The sequence below is a fragment of the Pleurodeles waltl genome, chromosome 7, assembly GCF_031143425.1.
Source record: "Pleurodeles waltl isolate 20211129_DDA chromosome 7, aPleWal1.hap1.20221129, whole genome shotgun sequence".
NCBI lineage: Eukaryota > Metazoa > Chordata > Amphibia > Caudata > Salamandridae > Pleurodeles > Pleurodeles waltl.
The window spans coordinates 1393734288-1393759257 of NC_090446.1; the positions used below are offsets into that span (position 1 = coordinate 1393734288).

At 47.2% G+C, this 24970-nt stretch overlaps 1 protein-coding gene across 1 annotated transcript in view; it reads left to right on the forward strand.

Annotated features, from left to right (window-relative positions):
• Positions 1–24970, forward strand: part of SHANK1 (SH3 and multiple ankyrin repeat domains 1) — a 1404784-nt gene that overhangs the window by 996065 nt on the left and 383749 nt on the right. Inside the window, exon 15 of the mRNA XM_069200994.1 lies at positions 3202–3284. Coding sequence (XP_069057095.1) covers positions 3202–3284 — 83 coding nt within the window. The remainder of the gene's footprint in view (positions 1–3201; positions 3285–24970) is intronic.

The window sequence follows — 24970 nt, forward strand, 5'->3', positions numbered from 1 at the left end:
CTCTGCTGTCCTAGGCTTCTTTCTACTACAGCTCCGCAAACTGGGCCAAGAACAACCCCTTCAGCACTTGACTGTCAATGGTAGTGATGGTGATAGTGATGGTGAGCAATGAAAGACTTCTGAGGAAGGTAGTGTGAGCTACAATACACAACAGTGCAATACCTGATTGTCCAACCCATTGCTTTCATGAAAGAAAGTACTTGTATGCTATTATAGAATGCTGCACACACAATATGTGCAATGTACGATTTAGTGTGCTGGACACTGATTTTGGGCTGCACATTTATCTCTTATCTATCCTCATTTCCCCCTTTCTCTGGTCTAGGCGACTCGCCATTGGGATAAAGGCAATAGTGTGATTGTGGCTCGTATGCAGGTTGTTCCCTTCTTGTAAGGTGTGCTTAGTCTCTCATAGTTCTGTTGCTCAGATGTTACTTAGTTCAATTGCTCAGTTCTTATCACCCTTGGTGGACTAGTCTGTGTGGGCAGCCGATTGGAATTGTCTCAGTGCTCCTGCTCATTTTCACTTCTGAGAAGGAAAGTGTGAAAACAGGCAGCTCAGTCAGTCTCCTAGTTGACTGTGGGTGCTCCCAGGCAGATGTCTTAAGCAATTCTTCTACTACACTACTTTAGGCAATAAGGGTACTCACTGGCCTAACTTCTTTTGTGCTGCCCCATATAGTTCAAACTGCACTTCTTCTGGGCACTGAAGCTTATAACAGGCTGCATTGGACTCTCATCACAGCCCCGAATGGGCGTTAGCCATCTTCAGGTCGAATATGCATGCTTCCCACCAGGAACCACTGTAGAAGAGGTCGTAACCTACCTGCCCTCTCCATTCTTCTTTCCAGAGTGATGCTTCTCACGGCAGGATTATCTCCAGCCGGGTGCACCCATAACAGAGGCACAAAGAAGAGGTGCCTCCTTTTGCACCTGGTTTTATCAGTCAAACTGAAAGAGTGACCAGGGAAAGACAAAAGTCTGGGCCTCACCTAAGGGATCCTCTTCACCTAGCACAACAGACTCTGTATTCCTACTCTTCACCCCTACCATCAATAAAACGCTACTGCTTCAGCAAGACTAAAAAGCAGCCCGTGGCTCAGGAAAAGGCATGATTGAATTTATAAAGGTCTCCTCCGTCCAGTTTCAGGAATGTGAGCAGTGGACTTGCATTGCCTAGAAAACAACCTCACCTCCATCTTTTGCAGAACGCCAGGCCATGGGTATCCAAAATGGATCCAAATGTCATCCTGTACTCTGGTCTACTCACACACCATGCATTTACCACACAAGCCACACACATGTATTCATTCAAACAGGACTGCGATGTTAGCTCTATGGCCAAGGTTACCGTGTAGTAGTGAAAAATTGCAACAGTTGGCCAGAAGGCCTCCATTTCAGTAACAGATAAAAAAGTATGGCTACAACTATGGATTCACAAAACACTGTATGCCTCCACCACCAGTCTACGTGCTAAATCCATGTTGAGGACACTAGCAGTAGTCCACTGTCTGTCAGTGAGAGTGCACTTAGTTTTTTACCTGCCAACTCATAGGACTTGTCCATGACCTCACTGTTGTCAAGAGGCAGGCATAGGCCTCTGATACTTGCTAGATTATTGTGATGCCAGGACCGAAATCAAAACCCAAGATAGCAGAAACATGCTGTTAGGCACTCAGTGCAGTAGAACACAACTGAACATCAGGCAGAGTGCATTCCTGTCTCAACACTTCTAGTGTGCTTGTATTACCAATGCTCTTAGGGTTATAACTCTATAGGACATAGAGGAAGACATTTAATAGCATGAGACAGCTGATATGACTTTACGTTACTGTGCATTTCTAATGACTTATCTGATGCATTTTACCGTGCATACAGTCCTTTAAAATAGAGGCTCATCCTTTTAGTAGGTTCATAATGTTTAGAGGAAAAAGTTGACTCTGAATCTCACTACTTCTGCAAGGGCTTAATCAGTGGATTAGCTTCACCAACGTTCTTTGAGAACCGATTACACTACCTTTGTCAGTCTGGAATTTTATAGTGTATTTTGTTGTTCTGCATGGTATGAATGCAACATTGGGTTCACGCATTACAGTGCTGCAAGATGCACTTTCTTTGTGTTCTGCTGCAGCTACAATGGCATGATGGTCTTAATGGTGGTGTTACAGTAATAAAAGTACTCTGCTTGGAATATGAGACAGTGTGTTTCTTAAAATATATTGATTTATTTTTTCCTGAAACACAAAATTCACAATGGTCACATATGATCATTGATATACATTCACAGTCTGGTTCTGACAGGTACTTTCTAGGTAGCGGTACAATGCAAAATGACATATAAAAGGCATTTAACAATGATAACTATGTAATGAAAATTATGCTCAGTTGTTTGATGGCACTGGTAAAAGGGTGGTTATGCTTCTTCTAGTTGTTGTTTATTGCCAAAAAAAGTATAAATTAACAAAGAACGGCGGTCTTCTTTAATGTTTATTTTAGTCTCTTACTACTGAATGGTCGTGCTTTATGATCTGGGGCATCGGCCTTTAAATAGTGCATCAAATTCAAAAGATATGTTATAGGTACCTTTAATTCAAAAATGCATGCAGGAATATGTAGCAGTGTTTGGGGAAATGTGGCAGTGGATGACAAAATGATACTTGAAATGTGCAGATAAAACATTGAAGAGATCTTTGAGAGTAGTGTGATATTACTTGTAATGTTGTGTGTCTGGTGACTGTGCCCCGTACCTGCTGTGGAAATCTCTGTATCGTGTGACTGCACAAGGAGTGCAAGAACCAAGAAAGCCTGACCTAAACAGAAGGATAGCATTATGTGGGGAAGGATTATTTGTATGGGGTCAAGAAACCAGTCATTCCTCTTTCCACAACCAAAGCACTCTTCTGATCAAGAAATGTGGTTCTTGGGTGACTGGTATCTGTAAAAAGCCACAATGTCTTGGACAGTGCCAGCCACATATCAGTTTGTACTTGTACATTGCACACTCTACTCTGCTCTTCTCACGTTTCATATGGAACCGCTGTTCAGGAAATTCCCAATAAATCATTTCCCTGGAGATGTACCATTTGGTAAGCTGGTCGTATTCAGTGGATGTAGTCTGTGTTTTCTCCTTTGCACCCTCTCTTTGCCTCCATATGACAGATAGTAAAGAACTAAACTAACTTTTCCAATTCTCTCTTCTAGTGACTACATTATCAAAGAGAAGACAGTGCTGTTACAGAAGAAAGACAGTGAAGGGTTTGGATTTGTGCTGAGAGGAGCCAAAGGTGAGAACTTCACTTCTGACACTTACAAGGGATCAATAGCATTTTCTTTCGTTGCTTGTGACATCTGAATAGTAGTACCTTTGTCCACTGATGAATTGCCATAATTAATTTTAACAATATAAGGTGTCATTGATTCCTGCTTGTTATGACACATCTGTGAACACAGACATCTTACATGATGGACTCCTGTACGCCTCTGGTAATGGACTGGTGCTGGCATCCTTCTCCATTGTGACAAAATATCCTAGGGTTTGAGTCTGGAGATGCTTTGACCTTTATTTGCCTGACATCTCACACAGAGGGAATCCCAATATTAAAGTTGAAATCACAAGAAACACTTGTGCCTTTACTAACTGAGAATTTCCTTTAAAAGAAGGCCTCTCTTCTCTTTACTATTTTTGTGTCATGTTGGTCATGTGCAGCCACCTCTAGTAAGCACACATCTTATGATTTAGCATTAAAAGTTAACACATTATAACCTTCTTCTGGGATTAAATCTGTGTTGTCTCCAGGTCTGTATTTAGGGGGTGAGTGGTGGACTGCGTTTGATATATAAACAGTAAAATGTTATTGAACAATTCATTACTGCAGACAGAAGATCACGACAGGAAGAATGAATTAAGACAGTCCTCTAAAAAATAGACATTTAATAATAATTATTTGCACTTGAAGTGTGAACAGAACAGTAGATCTATATTAGCTGCATACACTATCAACTAATTCCCAGTACAATTAAGGGCATGAGATCATTTAGGGCCTCATTATGAGACTGGCGGTCTTGAGACTGCCAGCCTCGCGGTGGCGGCCAGGACCGCTACTGCTGTGGCAGTTTGACCACCACAATAAGACACTGGCGGTCAGACTGCCAGGGTTCTGCTATCTCCACTGGGATCAGTGATCCTGATGGGTTAAGGTGGATGGAGGTCGCAATCAGCCAGGGTGGCGCTTCATGCAGCGCCTCCGTGCTGATTACAACCTCGTTCTCCGCCATCCTTTTCATGGCAGTTTTACCACCATGAGAAGGCTGGTGGAGAACAGGTGCAGGAAGCCACAGGTGGACCCCTGCACTGCACTTGGCATGGACATTGCAGAAAGTGAACATTGTGAAGGTGCTGGTGCACCATGCAGGTGACAGCATTGCCGCTGCTCGATTTCGAGCCGGAGACAATGCTGCCGGCATTTACCGGCTAGGCTGACGGGTGGAAACCGTTTCCGCCCATCAGCCTAGCGGGAAACTCCTAATAGGTCCAGCGGAGTGGTCGCCACTACGGCGGCAGCCGCCCTGTCTGGAGTTTGGCAGATGGGTGTTCCCGTCCGCCAAACTCATAATTAGGCCCTTAATGTTTAATCAGTCAGTCTTTAAACATGAGATCGTTGTTATCACGGTAAACTTCAAGCATTACTTAAATATCTGCTGATTCCTGCATTATCCAAGGAAGGCAGTATCGAGGTTTGTTTGTCCCGTTCCCATGGAATCAGAACTGGATAGAAATTGTTCACCCATCTTCTAATGCCTTTGTTGGAGAAGAAATTCTGGGTTCTGTCAGCTGAGTCTTTATCCCGGCATAACGTAAGCTGGCTCCAGAGATATTCATGATTAAAAAAACACCCATGTCTACCGGTTCATTTTTAGGGTCGAGCGTGCAAGCGCTCTGGCCCCTGCTCTGTGGGCTTTTAACCACTGCCATCAGTTTGGTTGGTTTGTGGGCATGCTTTTTTAAAATCGCTTGATTTTATTTGTGAAAGGCATGCATACGCCATACCTTTTCAGATGTTTAGCCCTCCTCGAGCGCATCGGCCAACTACTGAAAACTTACGAGACTCCATGTTTTCAGCATGGTTTCTGGACTACTTTTTATTTTTATTTCCTATGCAGCGCAATCTCGCTGCACATTTGCTGATACGTTTGACTGCGAGCGAACTTGTTTCGTTTTGTGTGCTCCTTCACGCTCATGGTGTGGCAATTTAAATCAGCTCCCTTATGTAAAACTGTATGAATTTTCATTTTATGTGGCAATAAAAGTCTGGTTAGAACTTTACAACGCTAATAGCTCTAAGTCGAGCAAATGCGAGACCCATTGCATTGGAAATGGTTGTCCTTAGTTGCCGGTATTAATTCTATATAGGTATTATGAGGAGCTAACCTAAAGACATATTTTGATTCTGGTTAATGTTAATTAACTGATTTCATGTTAAAATGCACAACAGTGCTAAACATATACAGGGAGTGCAGAATTATTAGGCAAGTTGTATTTTTGAGGATTAATTTTATTATTGAACAACAACCATGTTCTCAATGAACCCAAAAAACTCATTAATATCAAAGCTGAATATTTTTGGAAGTAGTTTTTAGTTTGTTTTTAGTTTTAGCTATGTTAGGGGGATATCTGTGTGTGCAGGTGACTATCTCTGTGCATAATTATTAGGCAACTTAACAAAAAAAAATATATACCCATTTCAATTATTTATTATTACCAGTGAAACCAATATAACATCTCAACATTCACAAATATACATTTCTGACATTCAAAAACAAAACAAAAACAAATCAGTGACCAATATAGCCACCTTTCTTTGCAAGGACACTCAAAAGCCTGCCATCCATGGATTCTGTCAGTGTTTTGATCTGTTCACCATCAACATTGCGTGCAGCAGCAACCACAGCCTCCCAGACACTGTTCAGAGAGGTGTACTGTTTTCCCTCCTTGTAAATCTCACATTTGATGATGGACCACAGGTTCTCAATGGGGTTCAGATCAGGTGAACAAGGAGGCCATGTCATTAGATTTCCTTCTTTTATACCCTTTCTTGCCAGCCACGCTGTGGAGTACTTGGACGCGTGTGATGGAGCATTGTCCTGCATGAAAATCATGTTTTTCTTGAAGGATGCAGACTTCTTCCTGTACCACTGCTTGAAGAAGGTGTCTTCCAGGAACTGGCAGTAGGACTGGGAGTTGAGCTTGACTCCATCCTCAACCCGAAAAGGCCCCACAAGCTCATCTTTGATGATACCAGCCCAAACCAGTACTCCACCTCCACCTTGCTGGCGTCTGAGTCGGACTGGAGCTCTCTGCCCTTTACCAATCCAGCCACGGGCCCATCCATCTGGCCCATCAAGACTCACTCTCATTTCATCAGTCCATAAAACCTTAGAAAAATCAGTCTTGAGATATTTCTTGGCCCAGTCTTGACGTTTCAGCTTGTGTGTCTTGTTCAGTGGTGGTCGTCTTTCAGCCTTTCTTACCTTGGCCATGTCTCTGAGTATTGCACACCTTGTGCTTTTGGGCACTCCAGTGATGTTGCAGCTCTGAAATATGGCCAAACTGGTGGCAAGTGGCATCGTGGCAGCTGCAAGCTTGACTTTTCTCAGTTCATGGGCAGTTATTTTGCGCCTTGGTTTTTCCACACGCTTCTTGCGACCCTGTTGACTATTTTGAATGAAACGCTTGATTGTTCGATGATCACGCTTCAGAAGCTTTGCAATTTTAAGAGTGCTGCATCCCTCTGCAAGATATCTCACTATTTTTGACTTTTCTGAGCCTGTCAAGTCCTTCTTTTGACCCATTTTGCCAAAGGAAAGGAAGTTGCCTAATAATTATGCACACCTGATATAGGGTGTTGATGTCATTAGACCACACCCCTTCTCATTACAGAGATGCACATCACCTAATATGCTTAATTGGTAGTAGGCTTTCGAGCCTATACAGCTTGGAGTAAGACAACATGCATAAAGAGGATGATGTGGTCAAAATACTCATTTGCCTAATAATTCTGCACCCCCTGTATAGGATTCAAGGTGTTATTGATTCGTCTCTTCAACGCCTGTCCACTTTATTGAATGCCTAAATGGCATTCTTCTGGGTCAAGTATCTATTTAAACCGGAGCTTATATCGGAATAAAGGTTGGACGGACATATTGAAAGCAACTACACCTTTGCAGATGTGTCATATTTTCAACTTTTTTCACTGCACATTGTGGTGAAGTTAATTGGAATCTAAACAAAATGGGCATATATGCAGGCAATGTTTGATCACATTAGGTGGACTAATCTTTATACAGATGCTCCATTCAAAGTCAGCCATGTATTTGGTAATTTTTCAGGCTATAAAGTGGACTTCCAAAAACCCGTGTGACGATATTAATAATGATTCAGCTTGGGCATATCCGTATATGCCAGTCAACACAGCACTTTCATATTTCCTTGGCTCAAAAATACATTTGATTAAGGCTGTGGTAATGTAAAATGACTTCTTTATGAATGCATATCTAGTTTATAATGTGAAGAATTGGAACACAAAAGCCTCCCAGCTGCCTTTTCCTCCCACCTCCCTACTTTTTTTTTTTTTTTTTTTTAAATATTTGTATTGATTTTCAGTACAAATCTGCTTACCATAATTTTGCTTTTACAGTGACAGAATATTATTGTACTGTTATAGGATATACATTCAAAACAAACAATAAAAACTTAACTTAGGTCTAGATATAATATTCAAAATGTATTTGACTGCTGTACCTGGGTGATAGGGTTGGTTATGCTCTTTCCTGCTAATATGCGTTTTGTTTGTGGTGGTGGGGAGTATCCGGACTGATGTCTGACTATGGCGTGTGATGCTGTAGTGCTTGTTGCACTTATTCTAATTGTTTGCTCAGTTCTTGTTAGCAGCTGTATGTTGTGGCAGGTTGGGGGTGTGGGAATGGAAGCACTTTCAGTCCTTGTGGTGTATCTTGACTGGCTCATTTGATTATATTAGAGGTAGTCGGGTGTGTGACTATTTATCCAGAGGCCGATACTTAGTCGAGTTCGTGGCGGCCTTTCATCGTTCTTGGCCTCCAGTCTGCTTACTATAATTTCCCAGGCTTCGCAACCTGTGTGTTGTTGGCCCTCCCTTGCTAGTTTACGTAGTACGAGAAGTTCTGCGCGGGTCCATCGCAATGTCATGTTGTGCCAGGTTTTCAAATCTGGTGCTATGGGCGCATTCCAATTCATAGCTATCAGTCTTTTGTACATCACATATGCTAGATCTGTGAACTTATGTAGGTGCCTATGTTTCTTTTCTCTCGGTCTTAGCCCCTGAAGGCAGGATTTAGGCTAAACTGTGAGCGCCAGACCAGTCAACTCTGAAACCTCTTCTACAACTCCACTCCATTCCCTGTTCACTTGGGCGCATTCCCAGATCATATGATAAAAATGTGCCATTGGGGTGTTGCATCTAGGGCAGGTTGAGTCCGATCCGAGGAACATGCGTTTAATCCTGGCTGGTGAAAGGTACGTTTGGTGTGTATCATTAAATTGTGTATAGCGAAATCTGGGATTTCCCGATTCCCCCCGTGTGTGCTGTAAAACTTTCAGCCATTCCTCTTGCAGTAAAGGGCTTGGTAGAACTGCATTCCATCTTTCCCTTACATTCTCCAGGTTGGGTTCAGGGAGTTTATTCAGGGTTTTATATAAGTTCGACACTACCTTTATTTGATTGTCATTTTGTAACATGTAGTGTAGTGTAGGGGAGATCGCTGGTTCTTGCTCTCCAGCCTACCATGCCTTCATAATTGCGTGACATATAGCTTAATATGTTATAAATTGCCCAGTATTCACTGCTGTAAGAGCTTGCATAGATTCAAATGACATCAGTTTTCCCTCTTCGAAGGAGTCTCCTGCTGAAAATATACCCGCCTCTGCCCAGGACGATAGCGAGTGTGTCTTAGCCGCGTTGACCCATCCAGGAATCAGTCCCAGTGGTATAAGCGGCGAATAGGGGAGCGAACTGTGGCTGTTTTGAATGTACCTCTTCCAACATGAATGTGCTGCTAGCATTAACGGATTTTCAGACGTCCCTTTCGGTATTTTATTTGTTAGCCAAATGATCAGGGGTTTTCCCTGTAGTCTCGCCTGCACCTACGCGGACTCCGCCTGTGTGGGTCTATGCATCCAGTTCAATATCCACTGTAGCTGTGCTGCCCCACAGTAGAGTTCGAAGTTGGAGGCTCCCAGGCCACCCACACTTATTGGGCGCTGCAGTGTGGTAAGTGTGACGTGCGCTCTGCCCCCTCCCCATATTAGCTGCAGCAGGATAGTGTTCAGGTCGCGGAAGAAACTCTTGGAGATCAATAGGGGCAGAGCCGCAAAGTGATATAGCAGTCGGGGTTATAATAGCATGTTTGCCACTGCTACTCTGCCCAGGGATGACAATGGTAGTTTACACCAGAATTGCAGTGATCCCTTCATAGAAGCCAGTGCTCTCCCCAAGTTTCCATCTCTGAGGTCCACAATTCTATGATATATGTAGACCCCCAGATATTTAAACATATCAAAGCACCATTTCAATTGTCCCACTGGGGCCCTATCTTTCCTCAGCGGGGACCATATAGTTAGTCGGAACACACTCGATTTTTCCCAGTTTACCCCCAAGCCCGACATCTCCCCGAATTCAGTCAGGAGTGAAATTACTAGGGGTATCGTCTCGCTCCCTTTTCGCACGTATATTAGAACGTCGTCTGCATATAGTGATATAACATGGTGTAGCCTATTCCTGACTATTCCCCAATTATTTCCCATAGACCGTAGACGAGACGCTAGCGGTTCCATTGCTATAGCGAACAGCAATGGAGATAAGGGGCATCCCTGCCTGGTACCTCTAGCGATCGGGAAGCTTTCAGATATGACCCCTCCTGTTTTCACCCGGGCTTGTGGACTGGCATACAATGTCTGAACTCACTGTGTGTTGTTATGGCCGATACCCATTTTCCGCATGGTGGCGAACAGAAAGTCCCACCCTAGTGTATCAAAAGCTTTCTCAATATCTAGCAAAAGCACCATTTCATCCCATGCATCTGGGGGGGGTGTTTCCCATTACGCTCAGCAATCTACGGATATTTCAAAAGGTATTGCGTTTTGGGATGAAACCCTTTTGGTCTTCGTGTATCAAAGTATGCATGATGGGAGCTAACCTGTTAGCCAATATTTTGCCTAGGATTTTACAATTGAGATTTAGGAGTGAGAGTGGCCTATAGGATTTAACGTCTGTGGGATCTCGTCCTTGCTTAGGGAGAACCACTATCATTGCCTCTCTCTGTGTTGGGGGCAGTAACTTACGGCGCCATGCCTCCTCAAACAATTTCAGCAAGTGGGGCTTTAAGTGTTTCGAATACCTCGCGTAGTATTCTATAGGGAGGCCGTCTATACCTGGCGCTTTGTTCCTGGGCATCTGTCCCAGCGGTAAGTCCAGTTCCTCCATTCCTAGTGGGGCCTCCAGCATATCCCCATCCGCCTGTGTTAGATGCGCCAAATGTGTTCCTGCTAGAAAAGATTCAAGTTGTTCGGCTGCGCATACTGTGCATTTGGTGTAAAGGTTCATGTAATAATCCCTAAACGCCCCGTTTATCTCTTCTTGCGTAGTGGCCATTCTGCCGTCTACTAGCTTTATGGCCCCTATGGGAGCCTGCTGACGGTTCCCACGAAGGAGCCACGTCAGCAGCCTGCCTGATCTGTCCCCCTCTGATTGTAGGCGCATTAAATGATATTTGTGGTCGTGCCGGCGGAGACGAGAATCTGTTTCATTGAATTTTATGCGCGCCTCCTTTATCACTGTGTGAGGAGTCTCCCCTTGTGCTACTGCAATTTCCATTAATCTCAATTCCTTTTCCAACTTACTGATTTCTACGTGGAGGGCGCGTCTTACTCCCCATGTGGACGAGATACAGTGTCCGCTGATAAGCGCTTTATGTGCTTCCCACTCTGCTGCTCTTGTGTCTGTGGAATTTTTATTAATTTCCCAGTACTGACTCAGTGTCGTGTTCAGGCCTTCTGCAAATGCTTGGTCCTGGAGGGCTTCCACTTGTAATCGCCAAGTGGGGACCAACGACCGTCTCCTGCCCCAGTTTAATGTCAGCCTGAGCGGCGAATGATCCGACAGTGTTTTGGCCAGGTGTTCTGTCTCATTGGTCAATGCACACATTCCAAGGACCCCCATATTATATCTATTCTAGTGTGTACTTTATGAGGTATTGAGTAAAATGAGTATTCCCTCTGTTGGGGATGTTTCATGCGCCATATATCATAGAGCCTCATGTCGTCTGCCCAGGTCGACAAGGAGCATCTGGCATTCCTGTTTGTTAGTCCTTCCGAGGGGGTGTTTGATCTGTCTAACACAGCATTCGGTATGCTATTAAAGTCGCCCCCCCATATGGCCGGGGCTGCAGGGTTTACCAATAGTGCTGAAGTGAGCATCCCCAGGAATTCCACTAGCGCATTGTTGGGAGCGTAGATCCCTATTAATGATAATTGTCTCCCATCTAATTGCCCCTCTATTACCACATATCTGCCCCCCTGGTCTATCTTATACGAGGTTTGGGCAAATGGTACGCCACCTGCTATCCATATCAACACTCCTCTGGCGAAGGCTGAGTATGTTGTGCCTGTTATCTGCCCACCCCATTTCCCACTAATCTCCTGCAAGTCAGACTCCAGAAGATGTGTTTCTTGTAGAATAGCGATGTGTACTCTCTGGCGTCTGAGATGTGCATATACCCGAGCTCTGTTGCTTGGTGTACCCAGTCCTCTCACGTTCCAAGTGACTATTACATATTGGTGTGTATTAAGATTTGCGTGCTGAGTCATGTGGCATTGTATAGTGTACCTATATGAAACCCGATCCGGGTAGCAACACCAGTCTGGGCCACTACCACCCCCACAGAGTATAGAATTAGAGCTAGCAACCGCAGCAGTGATCCCTTTAATCTGAGTTGACCTATTGCATACAACTTAACTATCTCCCCCCGCTGCTCCCCCTGCTACTTCCCTCACACAACTACAAACGCTCGTTAAACTACATAACACACTACTACTTAAGAAAACCTGTATCCATGCGAATACCTGTGGGAGAGTTATTTTGGCAACCGGGTGTGGCTCTTATACGGAGCTCACATCCTTCCACAGACATGGTCTGCGTATGTGTATGGGCGCTTCCGGAATGTTGCCCCTCCACCCCGGGCCCGCATGTACTTTAACATTAGGCAATGTTCACAATAAAAGGAGTAGATTGTTCAAAAGATACTCACAGGTAGTAGCGGCGTGTTCCGGGTTGGTTCTAGGAACAATCCCACTGTCTCCCCGTGGCTTGTCACGCGGTTCGGGTGGATATGTGATGTAGCTGCTTGTGTTCACAGTTCATCCGCGGATCTAGGGGTGAGCTCCGGGCCCCCGAGCCCTTCTGCTAACGTGGAGTCCGAGTTAGCCGAGTCGGAGTCTGAATTGGTCGAGGGGGCCGCACGGAGTGCCTCAAGGAGTTTTGATTATGTAGGGGAGTTTCTGTCAGTACTTTTGCCCTTTCTTCTGCTGCCTGTTTTTCTGTGGGTTGACCCTTGGGGCGTTTCCTGATGCGCTTCCGCGATGAGGAGGTAAGTCATTCCTCTCCTTCCTCCCCTCCCCCCTGGGATTGTACGAAGCCTTTAGCATGCATCCACGTCCAGGCATCTTCAGGAGAGGTGAATATATGGGTGCGGTCGTCTGATATTACTTGCAATTTAGCAGGGAAAAGAAGGGCGTATTTAATGTTGTGCTCGCGGAGGCGTTGTTTGATTTTTACATAAGAGTTATGCTGTTTCTGTACCTCTTGGGTGAAGTCTGGGTAGGCATTAACCACTGAGTCTTCGCGTCGGAATGGGCCTTTGCTGCAAAATTGCTGTAATATTAGATCGCGATCTCTGTAGTTCAAGAATCTTGCTATCAATGGTCTAGGTGGTTGGCCCGGGAGCGGCGGTCTACCCGGGACTCTGTGCGCCCTTTCCACAGAGAAGAACTTCGATGGGGATCCATTTAGTACTTCTTTGATTAGCCATTGCTCTAAGAATATTTCTGGGCTCTGTTCTGATAATTTCTCAGGGAACCCTAGGAAATGGACATTATTGCGCGAGATCTGCTTTCTGCTTCCTCAGTGTGACGCCATAGGATCTTCACCTCCGCGTCCAATCTTTGAATTTGTTTTTGATTGTCCAGGACTGTAGGTTCCGTCGCATTTAAGGCATCTTCCGTCGCCTTCACTCTTACAGTTGCGGTGGTCTACTCTGAGTAGATTCAAGTCTTGTGATACTGTATCTATCCTGAGTTCCAGAGAGGATTTAGTGTCCATGATCGATTGTAGTACTTTTTTTAATTGTGTGGATTGGGCTTGTAGTGTGTTTTCCAGCGACTGCAGTGTCCGAAGTAGCTGGTGCCGGTCCAGGCGCATTTTGTTCTTGTTTTTTTGCGGCTTTAGACTTCCCGGCCATGTTGCATGCCTGTTGGGTAGTTCTCGTGGAGCAGGGCAGTGTTGATGTGTACTGCTTGAGTCTCTGGGTCTGCAGTTGGCACAGGAGCGCTCCTCAGTTTGTGATTCTTCGCCGTGGTTGGGCCGGGCTTGTCTACCACTCCCCCCGGTCGAGCCGGACAGCGGCGGCGCAGGACGGGGGCCGATAGCTAGTAAACACTGTCACTGATACTTGAATGTCCTGGGACAGGAGCGTGTCCTCTCTTTCAATGTGCCCAGCCACCACCAACAAAGCGGGGTTCGGGGCTCCCTGGGTTACCAGAGCCGACCCACAGCGGGCACCGCCCTGGTATATATATGTGGCCACTGACAGAAGCAGGAAGTGAAGGCCGGAGAAGGAGGTCAAAGGATGAGAGATAGCAAGGCGGGGGGGAGAGAACCCAGTCCCTCCTGACCAATCAGCCCCCCACTCAGACCAAAGGTGTTATTGCTCCTGCTCTGTGGGGGGAAGAGAGTTCAATTATTGGTGGTGTGGAGGGAGTTGCCCTTCAAACATATGGGCGTCAACGCCAGCCACGGGTGTTCCCTTTCTGATCCAGAGAGGCTCTCATTTTAGTGTGCCGCACCCTCACCGCAGTCTCCGTCTCGATGCAACTGCTCAAGACGGCAAGTACTTACTGCGGGGCGGCGTGCGGCACACAGTGGTGTTGCTGCAGTGTTAAAGCCCAGCCTGCAGGGCATCAGGCATGCTCGCGAGCTGTGCCGGCCTCCCGGCCGCGGCGCGTCTGCTCCCCCATTCCTGCTCCGTAGCTATTAGGGCGTCCCGCCCGGTTGAGGTGAACCGCGTCGAGCGCAGCAGCCGCCGGCATCCGATGGAGGGGGGGAGCAGGGGGGATAGAGGGGAGAAGCCGTGTGATGATACGGCTCCCCCCGATGGGAACCCCCCCTCCAACTCGCCCCCCTCACCTCTCCGCTTTCTTCCAGTCGCCGAGGCGCGCAGCCCAGTGCCGTCCCGGACTCCGCAGGCACCTGCCGTCGTGCGAAGTCGCGGCCTCCGATCGATTCGCGGCTCCCCACCAGGATTGATCTTCTCGGCCTCTCTTTCAGTGCCGCTTGGACCTGCAGCAGCCCAAAGGGCGCCAGGGCCAGAGTACGGCATTTTAGGCGCCTAGCCTCACTCCGGGAGCACCCCGCAGGGTGATTACCGTGAGCCCGAGACAGAGCTCACGGATTAGGCGTTCGATACGGCCGCCATTTTGGCTCGCCCCTCCCTATTTAATGGCGGCCGCTGCACGGTAGGACAAGCAACCTCACTTACCTAGTCAGTGAACTGCTCTGCTACCTCCTAACTCCACCGGCAAGTGAAGCCTTTCTGTCCTCTGAACTCTGACCTCTGTCAGGAGTTCGAGGACCTCCTCCACCGCAGGCTTCTGCCTGCGCCTCATCCCTGGTGCCTACTGGGAGAGCTCTGCTCTTCTGCTAGCTGCCCTCTGCCTCTTTTTCTCTCTTTTCCTCTTTTGCCTCTTTTTACTCTGTGTGCTGTTCCTTTTGTGTTCTGTTCCTTTTGTGTCTTTTGCTTTCTGCGTTTACTCTCTCTTCCTTGTTTTTCTCCCCTCACTCCGCTCTCTCTTTTTCACTCTCGCTCTCCCCTCTCTCTCACTTCCCCACCGCTGATGCCCCTGTGGCCCCGCCCCCTCCTCTCTCTCGTGCTCTATCCCCGTCGCTGCTGTCCGCGCGGCCTCCCACCCTTTTTTTGCGCTGTTTTCCGCTCCCACCTCCCGGCTGTCATCTCCCCCCACCCCCAACTTAATGGTGGCCGCACCGAAGGCGGGTCTAAGGCAAGCCCGTCTGCGCCTGTCCGCAACCCAAATGTGACCAGCGCCAGGACCCCTGGTCCTGCCACCCGCCACCTCTACACAGCAGCTGAACTCATCACACTCAACCCAGGATGCAACAACAACTGCAAGCAACACACACGGTCCCATCAGCTGCTTCTGCTGCCGTCAAACCTGCACCACCACCAAGACCCCGGACCCAGCACAACCCACCCGCAACAACTCTCCGAACCCGAAAAACCTGAAGTGCATCCTCCTCAACGTCCGCTCCCTCAATAAACATGCCACTGAAATCTGGGACCTCCTTGGCAGCACCACCCCAGACGTTGCATTCCTCACCGAGACCTGGACCAACAACACCTCAGGCCCAGACATCGCCATCGCCATCCCCCAGGGATACAAGATCACCCGGAAAGATCGCCCCAGCCGCTATGGGGGGGGGGAATCGCCATCGTCCAAAGGTCCAACCTCCACCTGAACACACACTCCGAAGACTCCAAAGAAGTCACAAACCTGATGGAACACCTCCATTTCAAGCTACACACCAGCTCGACATCCACCATTAGGTGAACTATCATCTACCGGACCTCACACACCTTTCGCCGACTCCATCACGGACTTCATCTCCGCACAAGCCATCGCAACCACCAACTATACACTGCTGGGAGACTTCAACTTACGCCTTTAGAATCTACAAGACCCCAACACCGCACCCCTCCTAGTCAGCCTCCACAACACTGGACTCTGACAGATAGTGACAGAGCAAAAACACTCTGCAGGACACACCCTTGATCCGATCTTTACTACAGGAACCTCCGTTACCTTCAGCCACACCACAGAACTCCCATGGACAGATCACTGATGCATCCACTTCACCTTCAACACACCCACCATCACCAGATCCCAACTCCAGCCATTGCATAGAACCTGGTCAAGAATAACCGACGATCACCTCACTGCCACCCTCACCATCGCCGCCCCCACCATCGCAGCAAACGATGACCCAAAAACCGCAGCACCTTCTACAACTGGATCACTGACTGTGCCAACACCAAAGCCCCCCTCAAAAAGAACGACAACACTCACGCAAAGAGAGCCAGCTGGTTCACCCCCGAACTCCGAGAATCAAGACGCACCTGTTGCCGCCTCGCAGCAACTTCAGAGCCTGCACCACCAACTCACCAGAAACACCAGAAAGAAGGCTATCCAAGACAGGATCTCCTCACAGCAAGGAACTCTTCAGCATCATCAATTCACCCAACCCAACAGTGAAACAACGGATATCCCACCCTCACAGGATCTATGCGACAGACTCAACACCTACTTCCACCACAAAATCAAGACCATCTACGACAGTTTCAACAAGGACAACCCCCCCTTCCAAACCCTGACACCAACAAACCTTCAATCTCCACTTGGACACTCCTCTCCACTGAAGATACATTGCAAACCATGAACTCCTTTCACTCTGGGCCCCCACGGACCCATGCCCCCAACATGTCTTCAACGGAGCTGCAGACACCATTGTCCCCAAGCTCCTCCTCACCATCAGCTGCTCACTAGCTGCCGCCACCTTCCCTGACGACTGGAAACATGCCGAGATCAACCCCCTCCTCAAGAAACCCTCCGCTGACCCCACCGACCTAAAAACTTCAGGCCCATCTCCCTACTTCCATTTCCTGTGAAAGTCATTGAAAAAGCAGTCAACAGCCAACTCACCACGTTTTTAGAAAACCACAACATCCTCAACATCTCCCAATCTGGATTCAGGTCAAACTACAGCACCGAAACAGCCCTCTTGTCCGCAACAGACGACATACGCTCCCTACTGGACAAGGGAGAGATGGCGGCACTCATCCTACTTGACTTCTCAGCAGCTTTCGACACAGTCTCCCATCACACCTTGATAAGCAGAAATTAGTTGTAATCCAGTATAATGGATCAGCTGCCACATAGTGAGATAATATCTACAGGTAAAAGCATCAGATTCCAGTTTCTCTTAAATGGGCCTCCCACTAGCTAGGACTTTACTGATGATCTATCATAAATATTTGCGGATGCACATGCAGATAAATAAAACAATGTCTAGAAGCTTCTACCAGCAAGCTTAACCCCTTTCTGTATTAACACCCCCCCCCCCACACACACTAACATAGAATAAAAATGAATTGAGGCATCTAGGAAGACAATATTTTCTTCAGGTAGCCTCACCTTCAGGTCAATCAATGCCAGCTGCTTGCTGAGAAGATACTCCCATGCATTATGGGATATGTTTTCAGAGATATTGTCAGCAGTCCCAGAAGAATTTTGCAGCAACTTGGCACAGACAATTGAAGATGTCCAGGATGCTGCCAAGTATGCCATACAGTCAGGCCTGGACACCTCCGACTGTTAAGACAGAGCAGTCAGCACAAGTGTGGTGCTCCAGTGCCATGCATCAGTGAGTTCCACTGGCTTTTTGGGACTGTTCAAGCATTGCTCATGGATAAGCGTTTTGACAGGTCTCACTTTTTTGGAGAGAAGGCTATCTCTGCCCTTGAGCGGTGTAAATAAAGTAGTGCCACCACATTCTCCCTCATTCTGTCCATTCCAGCAAGGCAGTATCCCCAAACACTTTTCCTGTTCAAGACATCGCTAAGGGTTTCGCCTACAATCATCATTATGGCCTCGGGACCCTGACACCAGGCACCCCCTTTCCTTTCAGATGAAGAAGTCAACATCCAGGCCATCCGGGACAGGGACCTTAGTAGCCCCCAGCCCCTGTGATAGCAGCTTCCAAGCCAGTTTAGTTTGCCCTTAAAGGCACATGACCACTCTGTGGAAGCCAGAATCAGTCATTTTCTAGCAATCCATAACATCACTCAGGTTTGCACCACATTTTTTTTACCCTCATCAGATCGGCTTCAAGTGGAACATTATTCAATTTTTCTGCAGGAAGTTCAGGCTGCTTTGGCAAAAGGAGCCATAGAGAGGGCCTTGGCCTCACAGATCGCAATTGTGGGTTGTTTTCACATTATTTCTTATTGCCGAAAAAGGGGGAAGGCCTTCATCTTATTTTAGATCTTCCTGTCAGTTTGTCAGGAGGAGAAATTCAAGATGCTCACACTGATCCAGGTTCTGTCTGCCCTGAAACCAGCAGACTCAGTGGTGGCGCTGGATCTGCAGGACCACTATAGCACCCACAGGCGCTAATTATGGGTAACGGTGGACCATTAGTATTTTCAGATTTTCAGTTTGCAGTGCTCACTTTTAGCATCACAAGAGCCCCTTGGGTGCTCACTAAGGTGAGGGCGATGGTTGCAGCATACCTTTGGAGGTCGGGTACTAGTCTTACCCTATTGTGACAGCTGGCTGTTGAAGGCAGGCTTGGCACAGTCATTGTGGGACGACCTCCAGATGGCTGGGGACTTCCTTACATTCCTGGGTTCACGATCAATGTGCTGAAGTCATACTTGACTCCTTCGCAGAGGCTCCCTTTCATCAAAACCATCCTGGATATGCTGTACATTTGAGACTTCCCTCCAGATCAGCGAACCCAGGGCATTCAGGCCATGATCTCGATGTTTCAACCTCCCGTCCTGGGTCGTAGTGTGGGTATTTTGAGGCTTTTTTGCATCTGACATCCTGCTCGTCAACCATGCCAGATGGCATTTCCAGTCTCTGTAGTGGGATATGAAGTCTCAGTGGTCTTAACATCTAGGTTTTATAGGAAAGTGCAGCAGATCTTCAGTGCTCTGGTGGGTGCTCTACTGCAGTTGGACCAGTGGTAGAACACTCTGACTGTCCCACCCATAGCTAAGGACAGTGACATAGTCTTCACTGTTGGGTTGGCTTGTTCATCAGGGAGAGGTAGTGATCTGAGGGCTCTGGCAGAGGTTTGTCTGTTGGCGTTCAAAGCATTCCTGTCATCAATCAAGGAGAGAGTTTTCAAGTCCTCCGAGACCACACCACTCCAATGTAGTATTGCCACAAGCAAGGCTAGTTAGGGTTTTGGGCTCAGTGTCAGGAGGCCCTGCACCTCTGGAACTGGCTAAAACGTCAAGACTTTACCCTGATTGCACACCACCTGCCTGGATCTGTAAACTCCAGGGCAGTCAAACTCAGATGGCAACGCCTAGTGGATCACGAATGGCAGTTACATCCGAGATAGTGCAGGGCATCTTCAAGCAATAGGGATAGCCCTAATTCGAGCTCCCTTCACTGTTGCTGAGAACGCACACTGTCAGCACTTTTGCGCACTGGAGTTCCCAAAAAGGCTCTCTCAGAGACACAGTCTCCGTAGAGTGGACTATTGGACGACTGTATGCCTTCCCACTGCTACCTCTTCTGCCCAACTTCTAAAGAAGATTAGTTATGACTGGGCCAAGGTGTCCTAATGGCTCTGGATTGAGCAACGAGAATCTGATATCCCAAGCTCTTGGGCATGGGCATCTGTCCTTCGATAAGCCTACCACTTAAGAAGGATCTTCTGTCGCAGCAGCATGGCAGGGTCTTGTATCGGGCCTTCTCAATCTACACATCCATACATGAAGACAGAGCAGCACCAGTTGACCACATTTGAGCTCCCCCCCAAAGTAGCAGATGTCATCCTTACAACCAGGTGTCCTTCTGCAAAGTCTGTGTATGCTGGATGCAGGGACAAATTTGTGGCCTGGTGTGGCGCATGCAATATGGACTAATTGCAGGCCAAACAGTCAGATGTATTACCATTAGTTTTGTCTTGGACCCAGCAAGGACTTGCAGTGGGCTTGGGTAAAGGTTATCTATTGGCCCTTGTGTCCTGTTTTGGCAAATCACCTACTGTGGTTTCTCAAAGGTTTCATCCATGTTCTTTCTATACCCATCATCCTTACTTTCCAAATGTGTAGCCTTACTGAGCCATTGTACAACTGGTCTCTACTTCGCCTGACTCTGAATAAGTTCTTTCTCATCGCAATAACCTTAGGTTGTGGTGTGAGTGAACTTCAAACTTTATCAGTCCACCTAACCTAAACCACTTTCTTTCTGGACAAAGTGGAGCTGAGGAGTAGAACAACCTTTATGCTAAAAGTTGTCACTACTTTTCACATCGGACAGTCCATCACTCTTCTGACATTCTTTGCCCCACCTCGCCCCTCAAAAGAGGAAGAAAGTCTCCATCATTTGGATCCCAAAAGAGTGTTCAGCCTTTACATTGATTGTACCAAAGACTATTGTGTTGATGATCAGCTCTTTATGCGGTTCTCCTGGTCAAAGAAAGGCATTACAGTGCAGAAAAGGACTTTGTCCAGGTGGAAAGTCTTCTGCATTAAAACCTGCTATGTGACGGGTAGGCAACAGCAGCTTCCATTAGGGATGAGGGCCCATTCCACCAGGGCCAAGGTGTGCCTGTCCTTGTTATTTGAGAAACTGCATCATGGGCATCACTGCACGAGGCGGGCATTTTGGCTGTTTGGTCTTGCAAGACTTTTTGATCTGAGTCATTCCACAGTCCCACCACCTGGGAGGTACTGGTTTGATATATGTTCTACTAAAGATGAGGAATCTGCGGTTAGAAGTATCCATCATCAGAACAAATTACTTACCTTTGGTAATGCTGCTTATGTTGGATGCTCTTTGTAACTGGAGATTTCTCACTGCCCACCCCCCTCAGTGTTTTGTGGAAAGGACTCTTTTTTTTCCTCCATATAAAAAGTCCCAGATTAGAGATCTCACACTGGTAGTGCCTATGTGCGGCTCCAGCCATCACTTCTGGAGTGGAACGAGATCGACATGGACATGCTCAACGACCCAATGCCGCGCTTCCTGTTCCAGTCTTAGAAATGGGGATATTCTAAAGAGGTTGAATCTATGGTTAAATATAGGCCCTCATTTTAACCTCGGTGGTAAAAACCACCTACTGCCGCGGCGACAGCCACCAAAAGACTGTCGCTGCGGCTACCAGCCGTCCGCCTTATTATGACCACAGCCGGATTTCCGCCACAAGAATGGCGGAAATCCAGCTGTGGCCATGCCGGCGGATGGCGGTAAGGTGGCGCCGCTGCCACCAGCAGCGCCACGCAAGTAGACCGCTGCCAGCCGTATTATGACCAATATTATGGCCTGGTGGTGTACTGCTGGCGGGCGCTGATGGCGGTAGCAGCGCCCCGTGCCGTCCCGTCTTCTGCCGGAGGACCCCCTGGATCCAGGTTAGTCGGGTCTCTGACAGGGGAAGGGGGTGGGGGGTGTTGTGTGTGTGGGGGTGAATGTATGTGTGTGCGTGAATTCAGGTGTGTGTTGAGTGTTGAATGCGTGTGTGCATGTACGGACGTGAGTACGTGTATGTTGTGAAATGTGAATGCGTGTCTGCGTGTATGTTTGAAAGTGTGTGCGGATGTGTGTGTGAATGGATGTATGCTTGCATGGAAACACGTGGGAATGGGTGTGTGTATGCATGTGTGTGTGTGTGTGTCTGAAGGGGGGCGCGAATGTAGGGGTGTGAGGGGGTAAATGGAGTGTAAGGGTAAGTGTAAGACCCCTATCAGTGACAGGGAAGGAATTCCCTGTCACTGATATGGCCTACCGCCATGGTTTTCGTGGCGTTACGAACGCCACAAAAACCATGGTGGTAGGCGGGGCCATAATCCCGCAGGCAGCACAATGGCAGCTGCCGGGCTGGAGATGGATATCTCCAGCCCGGCGGCTGTTACCGCCATAGCGGTTGGAGTGGTACATTGGCGGGTTGGCTTCAGCCAACCCATCAATGTCATAATATGACAGTAAGTACCGCCAGCCTGTTGGCAGTACTTACCGCCATATTATCGCCGACTGCTGGGGTCGTAATGACCCCCATAGTTTCCACCAGAAAGAACAATATTGAAGGTACTTAACTTGTTCTTCAAGTAATTGTCTTGTGATCTCTGGATAGCTGTTCATATGCGATAAATATTTAGGTACACCACTGTCTTGGTATTTTGCTTCTAGAAACATGAATTATTACTACCTTTGGTTTAAGGTTTAAACAGATTACTATCTGGATTATTACTTCTTTTGGTGTAACAGCTTACCCTGTAGATTGAAAATTCTAAAATGTTTTGCAAAGGGTTAAGAATGCCATTATTTCCAGCTATTTGTCAGGACTGTGAGAGAATGATCTTAGTTAATTGCTTAAGGATTAAACATGTATATCATTACTGTTATCCCACAACTAGGAGTGTCTTGATTTTGAGGCTTTTGCCTTCCTATTATCCATCTACACATTGTCTGCCAACTGGAGACATGCATACACTGCTGACCTACTAGGAGTTGTAAATTTGATATAACTTTCCTCTTTTTCTTATATTCTTCTAGAAAATGTAATATCTAGACTGAATTTATGAAACCGTGTTAGAATCCTTTCTTTCTACATCATCCATTTCTACTGATTATGGCCTTGAAGCCTGGAAACGTCTGCTGGGTAATCTGCTTCACATGGGATGAGTCACACCTTTGTATTGATTTTGGTCTGTAGAACTTCGGTTTTGTCGCCCTTGAGACTGAGTCATGGAATTGGCCAATTTATCAGAGGTAGCCTCAGAAGTTTCATCCATTAAGGTGTGTTCTAGGAATTTGTATCTCTGATAGATTGATCGTCAGACAATACCAAAACACATATGAAATCATCCTAAGGTTGCTGGTGTCACGGGCTACTCGTCCTTTAAGTCTCTGGCCAACTGGATCTGCAAAGTGGTCTTGATCCTTGTAGGTTCTGCCTTGACCAAGGTAAGGGCGGCCCTTTCTGGTAGCTACAGTGCTGCTGACGCTGGAACGCCAAAAGGCAGTCTGTGCCCTTTATAACAGAACTCCCTGGAACAAAAATAAGCAAAAAGGTAAGACTTCCAACAAGTAAACAATACTGGAAGAAACTGGAACAAGGGAGGAAAAAAACTGGAGAAAAAACAACAGGCACGAAGATCACCACCAAAGGAAGTGTTGCAGCGCAAGGAGAACAAGAATCACACTCCTTATATACCCTAAAACAGGAAATGACCAACAGGAAGAAAAAAGACACTATATTGGATTGGCAAAGAATCTCAGGAGAATATAGAGAAAGGCGCCATTTTGGAAAAAGGTCCTGAGGCATGCAGGGAAAAAGAAAGGCATGCTGGGATAAAGAAGAACGTGGCTCCTAAGTATAAAAATAAGAAAAGAAGAAAAGGAGAAAGAAGAGAAAAAGAAGAAACGAAGAAAGGAACAGTTTGCACCAGGTAAGTGAGGGGCTGGGGGAGGGGATGCCCATGCCTAATATCGAGGGCGTGCCACGCCCAGAACTCGCCGAGGCCCAATGTCCATTTTGGGGCCTCGTGCGAGGAAATATAGAACAGAAGGGGCGCGGCACGCCCGGCCGCCAGAAACAGGAACTGCAGCCGAGCTGAATGTTTAGCCCGCGCCACGGCCTGCCACGACAGCTGGCTGCGATGGCATCAAAACGCACAACCCCCCCATCAACCCTGTCCCCATAGTGGGGCAACATGACTGATCTGTGTCAAAATAGTGGAATAGAGTCCCTGGGGACATTCTTTTACTTTGAGTTACCATTGTCAATGCCTCCCTCACTCACAGATCTTCCCGGAAGCTCTCAAGACAGGCCAGATCCTCCCACTTCTAAAGAAGCTTACACTAGATCCTGACTACTTTCCCAATTACTGGCCCATCACTCATCTACCCTTCATCAGCAAGATCGTTGAAAAAGCAGTCTCCAAAAAGTACATCAGTACTGACTATCTCCTGCATATCTACCAGTCTGGTTTCAGAACACACAACAGCACGGAGACTGCCTTACACATCATAGATGATGCACTCTTGACCACAGATAAAGATACCCTTTGCAGCTTGATATCGGTCATCTTACTCTCATACACATCAGGCAATCGCATAAAGGCTGAAAGAGTAAAATGATAACATTTAACCATGCCCAAAGCTAGATCTTGCTGGGTGGTGGATAGAATATACAATAGCACATCAGACAAATGGACCTGGAGGAGGCCAGTTTGGGGTCTGCTGCACAAAACCACAAACTTGTTCCAGCAACAGGCTATTCAGTCTTTGTCGATAAATGCCTCACTGTCAAGATGTCATCAACTACCTCCAGAGGGAGATCGAAGGCATTTAGCTCGCACTGCTCAATTTCCATTCATGAAGATAGAGATTGTGAAGGCCAGGGTAGAGAACCCTGCCTTGCTGCTGTGACCGCAGATCCTCCCAGAGGGGAAGCTAGATCAGAGTGCTCAAGTGTCATATTTCTGGAACCGCTAGGATGACTTGGTCCTGGTCAGTTCTGATCGTCTTGAGAAATGTAGGCAGGAGTGGTATCAGCGGAAAGGCATACAGGAATCCTGGGTCCCACCTGAGGCGGAACAAGTTTGCGAGAGACGCCTTGGAAACTTCCTATGTGCAGAAGTGCTGACATTGTGTTTTCTCTGCGGTTGGAACAGATCAAGCCAAGGTTCTCTCCATTCACAGAAGATACTTTGTGCCAACTCCGGATGTAACTGCCATTCACCATCAGGAAGATTTCTTGGTACTTCAGTCATTTTCAGAGGCACTAAGCCTCCTGGCACAGGCTCTGTGATCCCACCTGAGGTGTTGTCCTTGAGTACTTATACCAGCTAC